The 18,283-nt window shown below is 36.3% G+C and overlaps 1 protein-coding gene across 1 annotated transcript; it reads left to right on the forward strand.

The window, feature by feature from the left end:
* The first annotated feature begins 3,125 nt into the window (after positions 1-3,125).
* Positions 3,126-17,340, forward strand: ifngr1l (interferon gamma receptor 1-like). The gene is made up of 7 exons (XM_051125384.1): positions 3,126-3,319; positions 9,150-9,267; positions 9,369-9,544; positions 11,892-12,025; positions 12,128-12,299; positions 12,380-12,501; positions 12,827-17,340. Exons 1-7 carry the CDS (start codon positions 3,253-3,255, stop codon positions 13,160-13,162), a joined length of 1,125 nt encoding a protein of 374 aa, XP_050981341.1. The 5' UTR covers positions 3,126-3,252; the 3' UTR covers positions 13,163-17,340.
* Positions 17,341-18,283: the final 943 nt, after the last annotated feature.

Raw genomic sequence — 18,283 nt, forward strand, 5'->3', positions numbered from 1 at the left:
CGACATTCAAAAACAATGGACTTGTGACAAGGCTCCTGAAATATTCAGGTCTTAACTTTATGTTTTCATTTAGTGATGAGTGAATTTTTGCTAGAAAAAGAGCAGGAGAAATACCATGCAAGTGCACTCTTAAAAATAAAGGTGCTTCACGATGCCATAGAAGAACCTTTTTTGTCTAAATGGTTCCATAAAGAACCTTTAACATCTGAAGAACCTTTCTGTTTCACAAAAGGTTCTTTGTGGTGAAAGAAGGTTCTTCAGATTATAAAAAGATAAGAAAGAGATGGTTCTTTAAAGAACCTTTGACTGAATGGTTCTTTGTGGAACCAGCAATGGTTCTTCGATGGTATCGCTGTGAAGAACCTTTTAAAGCACCTTTATTTTTAGGAGTGTGTCTCAGAGCCGGCAAAAGCTATGAAAAGAGTGACACTTTATCTCACAGAGTACGATGCAGCCTGCAGAAGTGACATGGATGGTTGTTGCCACCACTAGAATTACCTACTGTAGCCAAAGCACAATAAACTCATTTTACCTCTTGCAAGGCCCATATTTACAAAATATAGACTTCTGGGAATCCGTACTCTGGTCTCAAGAGACCAAGTCAATCATTTCGGATCCAAAAGCATCCAAAATGTTCTGGTGTTGCTAAAGGAGGAGTACAGTGAGAAGTGCAGAGCTGAGCAACACTCCCCACTAAGGACCAGGGCATTTAAGGAGGTCGTGCTCCAGGAGTTAAACAGGACGGATGTGAAAATTTGTCATGAACTTGTACACTCAGTGCCAAGAAGGGTCAGAGCAGTATACTTAAAGTTCTGGAGGACATACTAACTACTAGTATATTATACATTTGCTGAATTACATCTAGGCTGTACTCATTTCTGCAATCCTTCATTTAAACAAAATCAGCTAATTTACATATCTTACAGAAAATATTTGCATATATTTTGTTGTTTTAATTAAGTATTGTAATGTTTTATACATTTCAGTTTTGACAGCTTTCCATGAATTATATTAGTGATCTTTAGGACAATACATCTTTTATATTTATTCAGAGGGGGTGTACTCATTTATGCTGTGCACTGTGTGTGTGTATATATATATATATATATATATAGAAAGCCTGATGGCACAGTTTTTAATATCTGAAAGTGCACTTAGCATCAGTCAGTCAAGCATTATGATAATTTAGCATTAAAATTTAGTAATTAGAACTTAATTAGAATTAGTAATTAGAATAACCTTGTATGAAAACTTAGGGCTTGTGGTAGTACTTAAATTTTTTTTTGTCATTTAGTGTTTCTGTTAAAAAAAAAAAAAAGGGTGGGGGGTTGGGGGGTGACTTTGTATGTGTGTGAGACAAAGTGACGGCTAGTTGTGTGCTTTTACACATTGAAGAACTTTGCCAAGCTGAATGTATCACTTGATTATGTCCCTATATTCACATTTATTTATGCTTGCTGTGATGACACCATATTCGTATGTTAAGCTACAGTTAATATCTTCTACACGCTTCTTTGTAACTGTACAAGTCTCTGGCTGAAATGTTACAAGAGTGTAGGTTGTATTTAGAAATGGCTATTTTAAAAATGTATTTGTGAATTCCGAACTTAATATTCACTAACATCAATAAATGCTATATTGTTATTGTTCATGTTAACTAATATAAAGTTAACAACTGAAACCTTCCTACCAAAGTTTCATATATTGTTCTCTGTGTGTTTGTGTGTGTTTCACACTCTTGATGTTATAATGTAACCCTTTCATTGCTGTAACCCTTAAAAGCAGACTGCCAGAGGGTTACTGTAAATACATATGCAAGCTGTACACCTTTTTTTCACATGCCACTGGCGTGGTGGATACACTGATGGCTTTGGCCCATCATCACTGCTTGCAGCTATATTTTACCAGTTGAGTTTGAAGATTTTATACATGTGTGTGTAAGGTTTCTGCACTTTGACTTTTTTAAAAAATAGATTTTAACTTGATATCTGTATGTCATGTGTTTGATGTTTATGTGCTTTCACACTTTAAAGGAGAAGTCCACTTCCAAAACAACAATTTACAATTAATTTACTCACCCCCTTGTCATCCAAGATGTTCATGTCTTTCTGTCTTCGGTCATAAAGAAATTATGTTTTTTGAGAAAAACATTTCAGGATTTTTCTCCATATAATGGACTTCAATTGTGCCCCAAAACTTCCAAAATGTAGTTTCACTTCAAAGGGCTCTAAATGATCCCAGCCGAGGAAGAAGGGTCTTATCTAGCGAAACGATCGCCTTTTTTTTTTTTTTTTTTTTTTTAAAGTACACAATTATTGTTATTATTTTTTTCGCTAGATAAGACTCTTGTTCCTCGGCTGGGATCATTTGGAGCCATTTGAAGCTGCATTTAAACTACATTTTGGAAGTTCAAAATCGGGGGCACAATTGAAGTCCATTATATGAAACGACATGAACATCTTGGATGACAAGGGGGTGAGTAGATTATTGTAAATTGTTGTTCTGGAAGTGGACTTCTCTCACCCTGGACACTCTTATGGCTCTACCACTGCATACATGGAAACTGATTTTTTTTTAGATCACCAATGAGTTTTTTTTTATTATTATTATTCCAAACTTTGTATAAAGATGATTCTCAACTATATTATGAAATATATAACAGAATGATTTGATATACCATTTTTCTGTATGCAATATGTGTGTAAAATGTCCCAAACAGTGCCCCTCTAGAGCACATAAGGGCTTTTCAGAGATACCAAATGAGATACCAACTCAATTTCAAATTGTTTGTCATAAACATTAAAATTGTTTACGGGGTTTCAGATCAAAATATGACTTTCTGTTACGAAATAGGATATAGATTTCATGTCCACTAGAGGACACCAGGACTTTGCATGTTTATTACGCATTTTGGGAGACACAACAAGTGAATAGGAAAATAAATGATGTATCAGTATTCCTATGAAATATTAGACATTATTATGAAAACCTTGCCAATTATTTCCCCACTGTTACACTTCTTTTTTCATTACATGTTGCCCCAAAAACACATTAATATGCAAATTAGATACAGTGACTCCCAGTCCTCTTTGCTGTGTCAGACGGAATATTTGGCAACCCTCTCAGAGCGCGTGCAGTAGAAGAGAGTGCGCGCAGAGACGGGAACTCACAGCCGACTAAGGAAATGCTGTCTGGGTTTGGGAAACACGTCTGAAATCGCAGTGCGACGTTTTGGAAAAACAGTTTATAATAATGACGAAGGGTCCTGTAGTCCACTTTGGTGTGTTTTACGCTTTACTGTTTCCAGTCTTTGGCTTTGGTGAGTATCACACCGCTGAATCTTCTCGTGCTAACAGTGGCAAGTCGTATCGTTGTATTTGTTCGTCAGTCCGATTGTGAGAGTCCAGTGAGATATGAAGCATCCGTTCATGTAACTTTAAACAACAAAAAAAAGTATATTATTATTCTAAAATCAATGCTCGGAAAGCATGTTTGAGCACGGTTGTAAAATTATGATTTTCCTGCCTGGAAATGACTCAAATCTTAAAGTTACCTCTGTAGAGGATATGCTATTATATTAATATAGGCTATTTTATCGTCGAGTCTGTTTTTGAGTTTAGTCTATTACTTCAATTTTAAATAACGTGAGATTCAAACTAGTTCACATTTACTTGTTTAGAGAACGTGTATACTATAGGAGAGAGCCTGTGAGTTTTTGACTGCGCTAACATTTAAAGGTTCCTCTGCATTTTGTTGTTTTCAGTATGGCATAATAGTAGTAGCCTATCATATAGTTCCGAGGGACTTGATTTGAAATGTAACAAAAATGTCTGTTCACTTCGTTTGACTGTATTCGCCTACTGTGTTTACTGTGTCGAGGGACTTTACTTTCAGTAAACATGGTATCAGTCAATATCATTAAATATATAAACATACTTTTAGTGCTTCTAAATTTTTACAAAGTGATTTACAGAAGACATATTTCTGTTTAAAGTTATAAGTTATAGAAAATAAGACTGACTAAAAGAATAAATTAAAACAATAAATAACATGAGAGGAGATAAAATGAGAGAAGAGAATCCCGTTAACTGAGGCAGTTGCGTTTTGAACTCTTCTGAGGTTGATAAAGGTCTTTGGTAAACCATTTAAAAACGTTATTTCTCTAAATGAATAAATAATAATAAGATACTATGCTATAAAACTATGGTCCTCTGAGATGAAGTTAATGACTTTTTTAATGAATTTTGTGGTAGTAGCGCCAGAACACTATGCCATTATTGACCAGTCAATATCAAGTATTCCAGAGAGGAATGATATGTGCTTTCATAGAAAAAGGCAAAGTACTTCCCAAAAAGCAAATGGCCTGTGTTGCTCTTTTTCTGTAGTCCATCAGTACGCTAATTGATTTATGAGCGTCTGCAAGAGAGAAGTCGAGTCATATTTCATCTATTATCAGTAGTGGAATCAGTAGTGAATGAAGTAGTTCATTTCCACATTGTTACTATGTACAGTAAAGCATGTTTTATTTATGTTTACACATTATACATGTTATTTTTTATATGTATATTTACATGTATTTCTGTGTCTGGAGATAGAATAATCTGTTAAAGTGAATCTGGTGAATGAATGTTTAAAGATTTCCAATTTTACTTCATATGGTTGTACGTTTTTTTCCCCCCTCTTTCTTTGTTTGCGTGTTAAACCTTTTCTCGTGTCTCTTTTGCTTGATGGCTTCCTTCCTGTTCTTTTGATCTATTATGCTTTCTCTGTTCTTGTGTTCAGCCAGTCACACGCTGAAATGTTCTGGCTAAGTTTTGAGTTGTTTATTTCAAGTACAGTGTGGTTTCTAGAACGTGGTGAGTAGCCTTTGGTTTTATTTTCACACGTGTCACAGTAAAACCACAGTTAGGTCTGATCTGAGCAAGTGTGAATATGTCACTGATCACACGTGGTTACAGCTGCAAATCCGTCTGGCCTTAGACCGTGTTTGTCAGTGTACGTGGAGGTGTTACTCTGTCACTCTCGGGTTGAAATCATAAAGGGGTTTGAGCAAAACAAACATCAAACAAAGCAACAGGCTCCAGTGAATTATTGCTGTTATTAAATCCCTGCACCCATGACAGGCACAATAGAGGCCTGATCAAAAGAAAATAATGGAGAGTAACAAAATAAGATGGGACAAATGAGCAAAGTTAGCATGTGATCTCAGTTTTGTGGCGCAGCTATATATTCTTATATACTTTCACATCTAAACAGTAAAACTGTTAGTAAGCACTCTGTTAGCAACACTAAACTTCCTCTTATGAGCCAAAAAAAAAAAGATTTCTGCTTTTCAAATTTCACTTCTCTACAACAAAATGTTCTCAAAGTCTTTCATTTTTTTTTAGGTTGATTTTCATTACATGCAGAAACTGCATTATGAGCATCACGAGTTCAACACTGTTTTTGCCCTTGTGTGGTGTAACATATTGTACATTAATGATTAAAACTTTCCAGGTAGGGCTGTTATTAAAATCATTTGTATCTGCTCTGATGGCTCTAATGGCTCAATTTAAAAAGGCTGATTTCGTTTTTCTCGTTTTCTCGTTTTTCTCCAACTGAGTAATTATTATAGTCATTGCCAACATAGTCACCCAGTATTTGCGTACAGTAAAAACATCCCTCCATTGTTTTCCCCCTAAATCGTTTTTTTATAACAACAACAATAATAATATATTGTTATTAAAGCATTGCAATGTACCAAAGTAGCAATGCATACCAATATATGTCTACATTTTACAACATGTAAATTCCATTAACCAGGTGTAAAGACTCTTTTAGATCTATCAAATAAATACAATTCTATAAATATATATAAACTTGGGCCTAATCCATCACGAGTGTTTTTCAAGTATTCATATTGAGTAAGACCTGCATTTCCTGTGAAGACGCATGCTATCAGCCACTTCCTCAGTTCAGAATGACCTGAAATATCAGGCTGTTATGGTTGGTGAAACACTTTATTTGTGTTTATTTGTATGCATTAATCTAAGGCTTGTTTTTTTATACTGTGACTCACAAATAAGTTAGCCTTAGATTATACATTATACAAACAATCTAATAACACAAATGCAAGTATGGGACTTACTGCATTTACGCTGCAGAAAAATAAAACCTGTTAAAAGCCTTATTCCAGTCTAAGCTGGTTGGGTCATTCCAGCTGGAATCATCAAATGGTCCCCACCTGACCCCCTCAGATTTGTCTGAAAAAAATCTATGTGATGGGTAATATGTCCAATAGATCATATACAAAATTTGTTTTGGCATCACTGTCTGAGTGACCATGTTCAGACTAAAATATCTCCAGAACTATTTGTGCCAGGTCCATGAGATTTTCTGGGCTAAGAGTCCTAGTCCAGAACTGCATGAATTACAACTCACAGCATTGTTACTGAATTTACACCTGAATGCTGGCCCTCTACTTTTCTTTGAAACTATTACTTTAAGGGTTTTCAGATGTCCATAGAAACCTCAATTTTCAATGTATAAGCATCAAACTTGGTAAATGGTCTGATATGTACCATGTCTGTCACATCCTTTGATATCAGACAATAGAGTCTTATGGATGTTGAGCTATTAAGGTCCAAAAATTGAAAAAAACTCATTTACACCAGTGTTCAGAGCAATATTTCCCATGAATGACACCAGGTGTGAACATGAAACTTTTTTTTTTTGAAAGAGCATGTTCTTATTGATAAAATATAAAAAAATTGGGATGGGGTTTTGCCTCATTTTTCTGTAATAATTTTTAAAAAAATCATTGTTGTGTGACATTCACAACTACTGTAGTACCAGCTATTTTGAACTCATATGCCTAAATTAATGCTATAATGCAGCATTCCATTGTGCTCAGGACTCGGGGAAATCCGACCTCCACCTCGGGAAAGTGCAGTGGAACGGCCACTTAAGTTGGGGTTCCGAAACACACACTCGGGCCAGTTCAGTGCAGACCGAGTCGGTTGGAATTATCCATAGGCATCCATATTTTTGCCAACTGTTACAATGGAACGCATTTACGACGGACATCGGGAGAACTAACTCGGATTCACCGACTACCGACATTCAATGGAATGCAACATAAGTACCTAATCTTGATGTTCCACCCAATCCAGTGAATAATACATCCATTTTCATTGAGAAAGCAGGGCAATATTGATTAGAAATAGTAATATTCAGGTGGTATGAGATCTAGCATCAATCAATCAATCAGTCAATCAGTCAACAATGATCAATTTTGAGGTCAGTCGAGTATCAGGAACACCAGGATTCCATGTCAACTTTGAGGTTGACCCAGTTGAACAAGGCCTTCATATCACAGATATGGCCCCAGGACAATATGTTACTTGTGTGTATGACCGACAATGGTGGGTTGGTATCATCAGAGACGTCTCTGACACAGAGCAAGACATTCAAGTGCTTTTTTTGCATCCCCATGGCCCAGCTAGAGGCTACTTTTGGCCAAAAAGGGAAGATGTCTGTTGGGTGCCTCTCCAGCACATCATAATGAAAATTGATGTGCCAGTTACTTCCACTGGACGATGCTATGTCATAAAATAAAATGAAACTGTGGATTCAGACACTTTCATGAACAACTTCCAGTAACTGTTATGTCACACATTTATTTGTGTTGGTGGTATACATTATTAAAGTGACTCATGTCTGGAAGTACGTTTTTTTTTTTTAGTATTTTTTGTATAAGTGGAACATTAATAAATTCTGTTGAAATGCCCATACCAAGTTGAATAGCAAAAGTGAACAATAGGATCAGTGACGAAACTCTGAGTTTTAAAAAAAATCATTACAGAAAAATGAGGCAAAACCCCATCCTAATTTTTTTATATTTTATCAATAACAATATGCTCTTTCAAAAAAACAAGCTTTATGTTCACACCTGGTGTCATTCATGGGAAATATTGCTCTGAACATTGGTGTAAATGAGTTTTTTTTCCATTTTTGGACCTTAATATCTCAACATCCATCAGACTCTATTGTCTGATATCAAAGGATGTGAAAGACATGGTACATATCAGACCATTTACCAAGTTTGATGCTTATACATTGAAAATTGAGGTTTCTATGGACATCTGAAAACCCTTAAAGTAATAGTTTCAAAAAAAGTAGAGGGCCAGCATTCAGGTGTAAATTCAGTAACAATGCTGTGAGTTGTAATTCATGCTCTTAGCCCAGAAAATTTCATGGACCTGGCACAACTAGTTCTGGAGATATTTCAGTCTGAACATGGTCACTCAGACTGTGACACCAAAACGGGGTAAAAAACAAACTTTTTTACAGATTTTTTGTGAAATTTTGTATATGATCTATTTGGCATATTACCCATCACATAGATTTTTTTCAGACAAATCTGAGGAGGTCAGGTGGGGAACTTTTCCAAAATTTGATGATTCCAGCCGGTTTCTCACTCTGTTCAGACTGGGGTTTTAGGGGTTAGTGAAGAGGTTTCCTTGTATGCTGGACACTTGTTTGATGCATTTCCTTCCCTATTCAATGTGACTAGTCCAATTTTTTTAAAAAAAATATATATATATTTATATTCATTTTCCTCACTCATTTTAACCATTGTATACTGTATTTTGATAATGGATTCAGCCATTGTCACAACACATGTAAAACAGATGAACTCGCACAAGGATGAAGGTGAAATCCAAAAGTCTTCAATATAATCCACAATGATGATACAGACAGGCCGAAAAACACGTGTGAATTGACGAGTCAGGGCATGAAGCATAGAACTGAAACAACTTATAAAGGGTGGCTAATGATACACAAATAGTTAAAGCAGAGTTAAACAGTTAAAAGAGTTAACTAATCAAGACACAAGGAGGGCAAGAAGAACCAAGTATGGGCACAAGAGGGAGAAACCAACATAAACAGTCCACAGGGGTGTAACAGCCATGTATTAGTCTACCAAAATTCCATGATCGCGTTTTTTTTAGGCAGATGACGTCTGCTTTAAAAATGCTGTAACATTTCTGTAGCCATTGAGCAATACTGGAAGGATTTGTTATTCTCATGAGCTTTGAGTTTGTAATAATAAGATTATTACTAATAGACTAAATCTGAGTCTAACCAAGATTTTTTTTTTTCTACAGTACCTTCTCCAACAAATGTCAGTCTTGTTTGTCACAACTTTGTGAATGTGCTGTACTGGAACTACAGTAACCCGACTGAACAGCTGAAATTCAGTGTAAACATCGATCCTTATGTGAGGTATGTGTGTGTCAAAAGCAGCTGATCAAAAAATACTGTTACAGAAAATGTGACATTGCTTAATCACAATCACATTCCTTAATCTATCTGTTTATCTTCAGTGATTCCCAAACAGTTGACACTTCCCAGACGTACCTTGATATCAGCAACTACAGCAGAGATGCGGGTGACGACTACATTGTTTCTGTGACGGCACATGACGGGCCAGAGAAATCGGAAAGCGTCTCATATAAATTCACCTACAGCAAAGACTTTTTTGATAAGAACAAACATAAATGTATGTTTTCTGAGTATAACTTCATCATATAGATACAGTTTTTTTTAAACACTATGAAACACTCTCAATATTTCTCAGACATGATAGGGATTACTTCCTTTAAAACATGTGCAGTTTATTCAGCCCAAAGCACTTAGTGTACAGACTCAATTCAAACTTTTAATTAGCCTTAATTGTAATATAGTTTTTGTAGAATTCAACCCTACATTTCTTAAAAAGTAAGTAGTTGCTAAGTGCTGCATTGAGTTGTTGTTCAGCAGACAATGATGGCATCATTATTTTTTGCCTGATGGGTCCTTTCTTTACTGCATTTATTCTCCGAAAAGCACTGCATTATGAGTTCGTGCTTAAGCCCAAAAGTATACTTTGGTTTACGTACAGGAGGGTCGGCGTACAGTGCGTGTGACGCAAATTTATCCTCCAGAATAGTACGCACATACTTAGTACGCACGGTTACAAAAATCGCATGGTGTACGATGCACGCACAGGTCGACACGCATGCACCCCTTTTAAAATGGATACTGAACGGAAAATAAATAGTGTTCTACTATTTAAAAAAAGTGGCCTACTGAACCATACTTTGTAAATGAATAAAACTATTAATATTAATTATATATTGATCATTACAGTTACACTGACCAAAATTAAATAAACGCAACACTTTTGTTTTTTGCCCCCATTTTTCATGAGCTGAACTCAAATATCTAAGACTTTTTCTATGTACACAAAAGGCCTATTTCTCTCAAATACTGTTCACAAATCTGTCTAAATCTGTGTTAGTGAGCACTTCTCCTTTCCCGTGATAATCCATCCACCTCACAGGTGTGGCATATCAAGATGCTGATTAGACCGCATGATTATTGTACAGGTGTGCCTTAGGCTGGCCACAATAAAAGGCCACTCAAAAATGTGCAGTTTTATCACACAGCACAATGCCACAGATGTCACAAGTTTTGAAGGAGCGTGCAATTGGCATGCTGACTGCAGGAATGCTGTTTGCTGAAGTCAGTGTTGTGGATCAAGTGGCCCATGGTGGCGGTGCGGTTATGGTATAGGCAGACATATGTTATGGACAATAAACACAGGTGCATTTTATTGATGGCATTTTGAATGCACAGAGATACCATGACGAGATCCTGAGGCCCATTGTTGTGCCATTCATCCACGACCATCACCTCATGATGCAGCATGATAATGCACGGCCCCTCTGTACATCTGTAGATTCCTGAAAGCTGAAAACATCCCAGTTCTTGCATGACCAGCATTCTCACCGGACATGTAACCCATTGAGCATGTTTGGGATGCTCTGGATCGGTGTATATGACAGCGTGTTCCAGTTCCTGCCAATATCCAGCAGCTTCGCACAGCCAGAGAAGTGGACCAACATTCCACAGGCCACAATCAACAACCTGATGATTAACACACTATAACAAGGAACATTACTTCTATTCTACTGCTTTTATCAATCTTAATGTTACAAATGGACTCATATTGTAAAGTGTTACCATTACATCAACAATCAAGTTAAAGATGCCCATCTTTAAATATCTACACAAAGGCCACAGTATTGAAATTGCATGCATACAGATATTGTGTACTTTCACAATTTAACTGCTTCTATTCTAGAACATTTGTGGTTATCTAAGTAAAATATAAAAATATTTTAGTCACACAACGGGTTGTTGATGTTTTAAATCTGCCTTTGAAGTGACCCGCACTGTGCAGCGTGCAGTGTCACGTGTCTAAACAAACGGCACGTGCTGTCAGTGATTTCCGCCACTAGAGGCCCCTCGTGCTGTATAACAAAGACTATAGGGACTTTACTGTATAACGACGACCTTCTCAGCCGCTCCAGCAACGGACCCAACTCAGAAAGAACTATCGGCAAAAACCATGCCGATAACCGATAGTTCCACCAATCAACTATCGGTGCCGATTAATCGGCAAAACCGATACATCACTTGACCTCTAGTTAAGAGATTAACTGCAGCTTTACAAGAGTACAAAGGTATTTTTATTGTTTATAACTTCTGGAGAGAAACAGAGCAGGCACTGGACAAAGATGAAGCTTTCTATGTGTTGACTGCCTACGTTTACGCTCTCAATCAAGTGGAGTTTACTTTGAAAGGCTATGTGTTATAGGCTAGCGCATTTGCTCAAAAGAGTAGCATCCTTAGGGCTGATGCACCAGTATTTCATTTACCTAGAACCAAAGCCTACAAGAAAATGAAGTACACTGAAACTTTAACTCTTGCAAGCGCTGCTGCTGAATCCTTCTGTTTGGATACTTATTAATGTTGGAATTCTTTAATTTTCTTACAGCAATATTGGCTTTTGCTTTTTCCAGGCTCTTTGGACTTTCCGGCTGTAAATACATCTGTCCACAAAGATGTGATTAAAGCATCCTTTCAGCACCCTTTTTTACTTCATAAGCAAGACATTCTGAAGGAAGAATTTACGTACACAGTCACACATGATGAGGTTGGAAAAGCAGTCGCACAGACTCCACCATGTCCTTCTTCAAATGTTAGTCATGTTAGGATGTTGAATGGTTAAAATCACTGTTCTTTTGTCCTTCCACAGAAAAAGTTTTCATACTTGTGTTGTGTGAAGGATGAGCTGTGCACTGCAGAAATCCACCTTAATGAGAGCATAGCAGGACAGTGTGAGAAGTTGATATTTGATGGGAAGATTGCTGGTATTCCTTCATATACCTACAGAAATGTTTGTGACCATCAACAGACAGCTGAGACAGGTAAAAGCATTATCAATATAACTGTGTTCATTAACTGCATTATCAGTTTAACTGTTAAATTGTTCTTGACTTTTCTGTAGACAAAACGGGATTAATCTCAGCCTTACTAGGCGGAGGGACCATCATGCTCCTTATTATGATGGGCGTTGTGTGGCTGCTCTGCAAGAAATGGTCCAAAATTCCCAAAATTCCTGAAGTTTTGGTCTGTGTCTTTCAGTCTTGTCACTGTGTTTTTTATTTTTACATTGTAAAAAAAAGTATATTATTATTCATATTTTGAGGAATATCCCTATGATAGTGACATCATGTGACTTCCACTTTCATTTTGAGAGCAAACCACAAAATAAAGTCATGCATGTGACTTTAATATGACAATCAGTAAATCATGACAAAATTTTATCCTGTAGGAGTTTACAGCAGTGTTTTGTATTTGTAATGTGTCTGGTGACTTGCTGTTGACTGTGCTGTAGATTTAGTAGCACCATCATCAGCACCACGACTAACCATTTACTCTTTTCCACATGCAGCGGAGCCTTATACCAGGGCAATCTCCTACAACCCAAGCCGAGCTGACTGATGTTTCTCAAATGACATCTCAGAGACACACACCTCAACTGACAGGAGAAAGTTATGATCCTTTGCCAATTCCCTTGATGAAGGAAGTCTGCGAAGCAGACACTACTGTGCCCACTGGTGATAGCACTGTAGTGGATCTACCTGAAGAGGTTTCTGAAGAGGATGTGAATGATGACGACTCTGAAGGCTTCTGCAGGTCGTCTGACTATGACAGTCCCAAGTTCCTGCAGGAGATGAGTCCTGGGGACCTTACTGAGGGATACGGCCCACGACCACCAGTGCTTTAGGTCTGAGTGCGTGTAAGAATGACACTGGAAAGTCTTTCCATGTCTTGTGGAAAGATGGCCACACCAAGTCGTTTGATGTAATGATGTTATTTTTTGGTTCAATAACAATTTCACACACTCATCAGCAGCCGTGACAAAACTGTCACACCCATGAAAATCAAAGCTGTCTACGTTGCAGGCAGCGTGGCTTCTGTGACATCTCTCGCAGTGCAGAACGTTTGATTATGGTGAGAGCGATCTAGTTTTGCTGTGATGTTTCCCACTAACTTGCATTATGATAAATGAATGTGTAAATAAAATGTTAAAGGGGTCATCGGATGCTAAGTACACTTTTTCATGTTGTGGCGTCACATCGACAGAGGCCGCTCCCACGATAAGTGAAAGTGAAAGTTAGTTGAAAGACGTGAGCGTCTTACCTCAGATGAGCTGTCTCAGTCCAGCCTCCATTCTTTCGATGCCAGAGCAGGGATGTAAATTAGACAAGAATATCTCCGATTGAGCGATTGAGGTGTTGTGTTGCTGGATGTAATAATGAACATAGTGGTTGTCATTTACTCCCGACATCTTTGTTTGTGAAGGGAATGCGCCTCCCGATCTACATATATCCATCTATGTTTGTGTGAAGATCGCCTTTCCTAATAATGTGCTAGTTAGCAAGTGTAGCGGGTAAATGCGGCTAAAGTAAACAGGCTTGTCAATCCACAGAGAGAAGAGAGGGGCGGGGCGAGCAGAGCTCATTTGCATTTAAAGGAGCAATCCCCTCAGAATGGGATGATTTTACAGAGATCATTTTGACAAGGAAAAAAGGGTGTGGTTTTACACAACTATTGAGAATTTTTAACCAAAGTATATTATAGACTTTTCATTAAGACCCTAAAGAATCATATCAACTTGTGGAAAATGGGCATCTGATGACCCCTTTAATTTTCAAAACAAAAAACAACAAAAATAGGTGACAGTATTAAGGGTGTCTACACAGTGCATGTTTATAGAAAAATGGATAATGACCTGTCAGAAATTAACCGGTATGTTTTATTACCAGTACTTTATTACAGACAATTAACACATATTAATGGTACACTGGGCAGACTTTTCTTAGAGTGTAGTATTTACGCTGCTTTAGAAAGTTATGTGAATCAATTGATGTCAAGGGAATTGCAAATATGACACTCCATCAGTCTGCCAAAAGTTGTGAAAATGATCATTTTTCCTGAAACGCATTCTGAAGTAGGCATCCATTAACCAATGAGATTTTCAGCAGCTGTAGCTTTCACACTGGAGAACTTTGCCAAGTTGAATATATCATGTGATTGTCACAATATGCACATTTCTAGCAAGGGCTTTATTCTGTTACATTTGTAGTGTTGGCTACCATTAATATCTGCCAAATGCTTTTTGTAACTGTACAATTCTCTGGCTGAAAAGATGTTACAGGTTGTATAAATAGAACAGCATTACTCTCAAAACCTCAGGTACATTTCTTAAAGGAGAGGTTCACTTCCAGAACAACAATTTACAAATAATTTACTCACCCCCTTGTCATCCACAATGTTCATGTCTTTCTTTCTTCAGTCGTAAAGTTTTTTGAGGAAAACATTTCAGGATTTTCTCCATATAATGGACTGATATGGTGCCCCGATGGTGCTTCCAAAATGTAGTTTTAAATGTGGCTTCAAACGATCCCAAATGCAGTTGTTAACGATCCTAGCCAAGGAAGAAGGGTCTTATCTAGCGAAACGATCTGTTATTTACATTAAAAAATACAATTTAAATACTTTTTATTCCCAAACGCTCATCTTGCCTTGCAGTCCTTAAACTCTGTGTATTCTGGCTCAAGACAGTTAGGGTATGTCGAAAAACCGTATTTTCTCCCTCTCATTTCAGAAACACCCTACATCACTACAGCAGTACCGACACAGTCTTTGCAAAGTGAACATGCAAAGAAGATCAAACACCCTTAACAAAAAAGGTAAAACAGCGATATAGGATGATTTTGAAGTTGAGGACATGAGATGGGAGCTTTTCCACATACACTAACTGTCATGAACCGGACAAAAACAGTTCAGGCAGAGTAAAACAAGACGAGCGTTTGACATTAAGAAGTATATAAATTGTATTATTTTTATTAAAATAATAAATAATAAATGGCTGGGATCATTTACAACCGCATTTGGGGTTGTTTGAAGCCACATTTAAGATGCATTTTGGAAGTTCAAAATCGGGGCACCATATCAGTCCATTATATGGAGAAAAATCCTGAAATGTTTTCCTCAAAAAACATAATTTCTTTACGACTGAAGAAAGAAAGACATGAACGTCGTGGATGACAAGGAGGTGAATACATTTTTTTGTAAATTGTTGTTCTGGAAGTGGGCTTCTCCTTTAACGTCACTTTCTAGTATTTAGAAAAATGCAAAGATGTAGGGGTGGGCGATCTTTCCAGAATATCATATCACAATCTTATAACGAGAAATCACGATCCACAATCTGGATTACGAAATGTACTAGCAAGAATATCCAGAGTGGAACAAGCCTTTGACTTACCTATTTGCTCAGTATTACGTTAATCAATCAGTTGTCAAAATGGTCATTAAACGCTGAGTAAACTTTAAATCACTGCATCACTGTATAAATTGAATAAACATTGATTCTTATTAACGCTATAGAGTGATTCAGTCAAGAGCAGTGAGTAATATTCTGTTTTTTGTTGTTTCATTAACAATAATGACACAGACAGCAGCAGGTTTATTAGGCTGCTGTTTCTTTAAGACAGAATCTAATATACTGACACACATCCGATTTTTTTTTCCAATTGTTTATGTTCATTCAACACATAACTGACTGTCTTTATGTAAAAATGACATTTTGACATTCTTTGTTTATATGTAACCCCAAGCTAACTTAGCTTGTTCGTGAATGTTCAGAATGCACCTGAGGAACAGTTTCTGTCGCAGTTTTATGTACTTTTCTAAAAACAAAGCATGCCGTAGACTGCCTTTCAAAACAGGCACATTACATTATTTGACTAATTTGGGTGTTAAGCTTTTAAGGACTGGTGAAAACGCACCACTTTAAATGATGAGAACTGCATGTGGCACAATAGATCATTTGATTAAAATTGAAACTAAAACTAACATTTCATTCATTGCACTACTACTGTTAGCTCACATTGAATTGTCTTTTAAAATATCTCAGCACGCATGAAAGTAATAGAGACGAGTTACAGTCATGTAGTAGGCAGTTCTTGCTGTAACATTATTGATTCGCTTGAGATTGTAAACATAGATCACGATAAAATCATCCGATCGCCCACCCGTAATAAGATGTAAGTTCAAGGGGGAAAATATATATGTGGTATGACATTATTAATGTGACTTTTTAAAAAATGTATGCACTTTTTTACTTGAAATGCTTCTATAAAATTCTTCTAATCTTAAAGATTTATGCTCCTTGGAAAATGAAGCAAATTTGCACTTAGTCAAAACTGATTAAGAATCAAGAATATAGGAGTCTCTACACTGACCAGAAAAGATGACTACAAAAAGGCTAATACAAAATTTGTCCTCAGTCCAAAGATTTACTAACCATATTCTCATTTGCATTGTTGCAGTTTAGCAGAAGCTGTTTTATCTGAAATCACATACAATATGAATCAGTATGGGTATTTCCAGAAAAAATGCACTCATGGCTTCACAGCTGCTGGTGCCATAATTTACAAGTTTGATGATTTTATATGTGTGTGTCAGGTTTCTGCACTTTGCACTATTTTTTTCTTTTCTAATAGTTTTTTATTACTTTATATCTGTATATAATGTCTGTTTAATATTCATGTGCTTTGCTATATTTAGTTGTAAGATATTTTAATCACAATAAATTAATTGACTGGCTGCTTAATTACTTGAGCTGTTGATTACAGCTCTCTGGCACTGAATGAACACAGTTTGGAGGAGAACTGGCTCCTTACTCCGCTCAGCTAGTGGTCACTTGATTTGTTAACTTAGAAACATCTTAATATGTATGTACTGGTTGGCAGAACAGTTTACAAGCTGACATTTGTAGGTAAATACATTTAATATTTCCTATATACTTGCAAACTATAAGAAATTTCAACAGTGTTATGAGGTGTAAAGAATGCATTGCTTGTTTGAACTTTCCCCAATAAAACATTCAAATATCAACCAACAGCAGTATGTAGTTTTAGACAAAATAATGAATTTAACTTGCTCCTCGTATTGCATCGTTCTGTATTGAAATTCAGCTGATTGTCTGAGACCATCATATGTGACTTCCTAAAAAAACAATTTTATCATTTTGTTGAGAATATTTTTTTTTAATAGGGAAAAATTTCTAAAAATAAATTTTACATATATATGTATGTATGTGTGTGTTAATTTAGATTTGTTCATAAAATACAATATAAATACATTATAGAATATTAAAATATAAGGAATATTTTTACAACATTGAATTATTGAGCACATATTGAACACATACACATTTTTGAACCATCCATTACAATATATATATATATATATATATATATATATATATATATAAACTTGTACAACTACACATTCTATACAATTCTAGTTTTAAGCAGTGTATTGGTAGTTATTACGCTACGCTCTGTAAAAGTCTGTAAAAATAGGGCACAATCTACTATGTTAATATGAAGGATTTTTCCGTATTGATTTTTTTTTTTCGGGTTACAGGTTACAACGGATAACGGGTAACACATAATGTCCTGAAAAATTACTAGTACCGTTTATATTTTTCTCAGTATTTTTCTTACAGTGAACTGATCAACAATCGCAGGTACAAGCTAGGGTGTATCATAAATTAACAATTATTGCAAATAGCAGCTAACGTAATTCACATGATGTGTGCTAGGCAACTGCTATGCATATTTGGTTTCCTCATTTTGTGTAGTTTAAATGGAAATTGTGTGCCTTTTTTTTATCATTTAAGTCACTTATCAAAAGTTGCTAAAATTGCCAAATAAATGTTAAAAATAAATTTGTTGCTAGGTGCTTCTGCAAGAAAAAAAGTTGCTAAATTTAGCAACAAAATGTCTAAGTTGGCTGATCTCACTTCGCGTCGTGCTGAAGTTCTGAAAAGTCA

Source organism: Labeo rohita, chromosome 13 (genome assembly GCF_022985175.1).
Source record: "Labeo rohita strain BAU-BD-2019 chromosome 13, IGBB_LRoh.1.0, whole genome shotgun sequence".
Lineage (NCBI taxonomy): Eukaryota > Metazoa > Chordata > Actinopteri > Cypriniformes > Cyprinidae > Labeo > Labeo rohita.

Bases quoted from the DNA above. Each gene is read 5' to 3' on its own strand.
- ifngr1l (XM_051125384.1), top strand. From the start codon at position 3,253: ATGACGAAGGGTCCTGTAGTCCACTTTGGTGTGTTTTACGCTTTACTG. The intron at 9,545-11,891 runs GTATGTTTTCTG...TGCTTTTTCCAG, and splicing joins TGATAAGAACAAACATAAAT to GCTCTTTGGACTTTCCGGCT. The intron at 12,300-12,379 runs GTAAAAGCATTA...ACTTTTCTGTAG, and splicing joins TCAACAGACAGCTGAGACAG to ACAAAACGGGATTAATCTCA.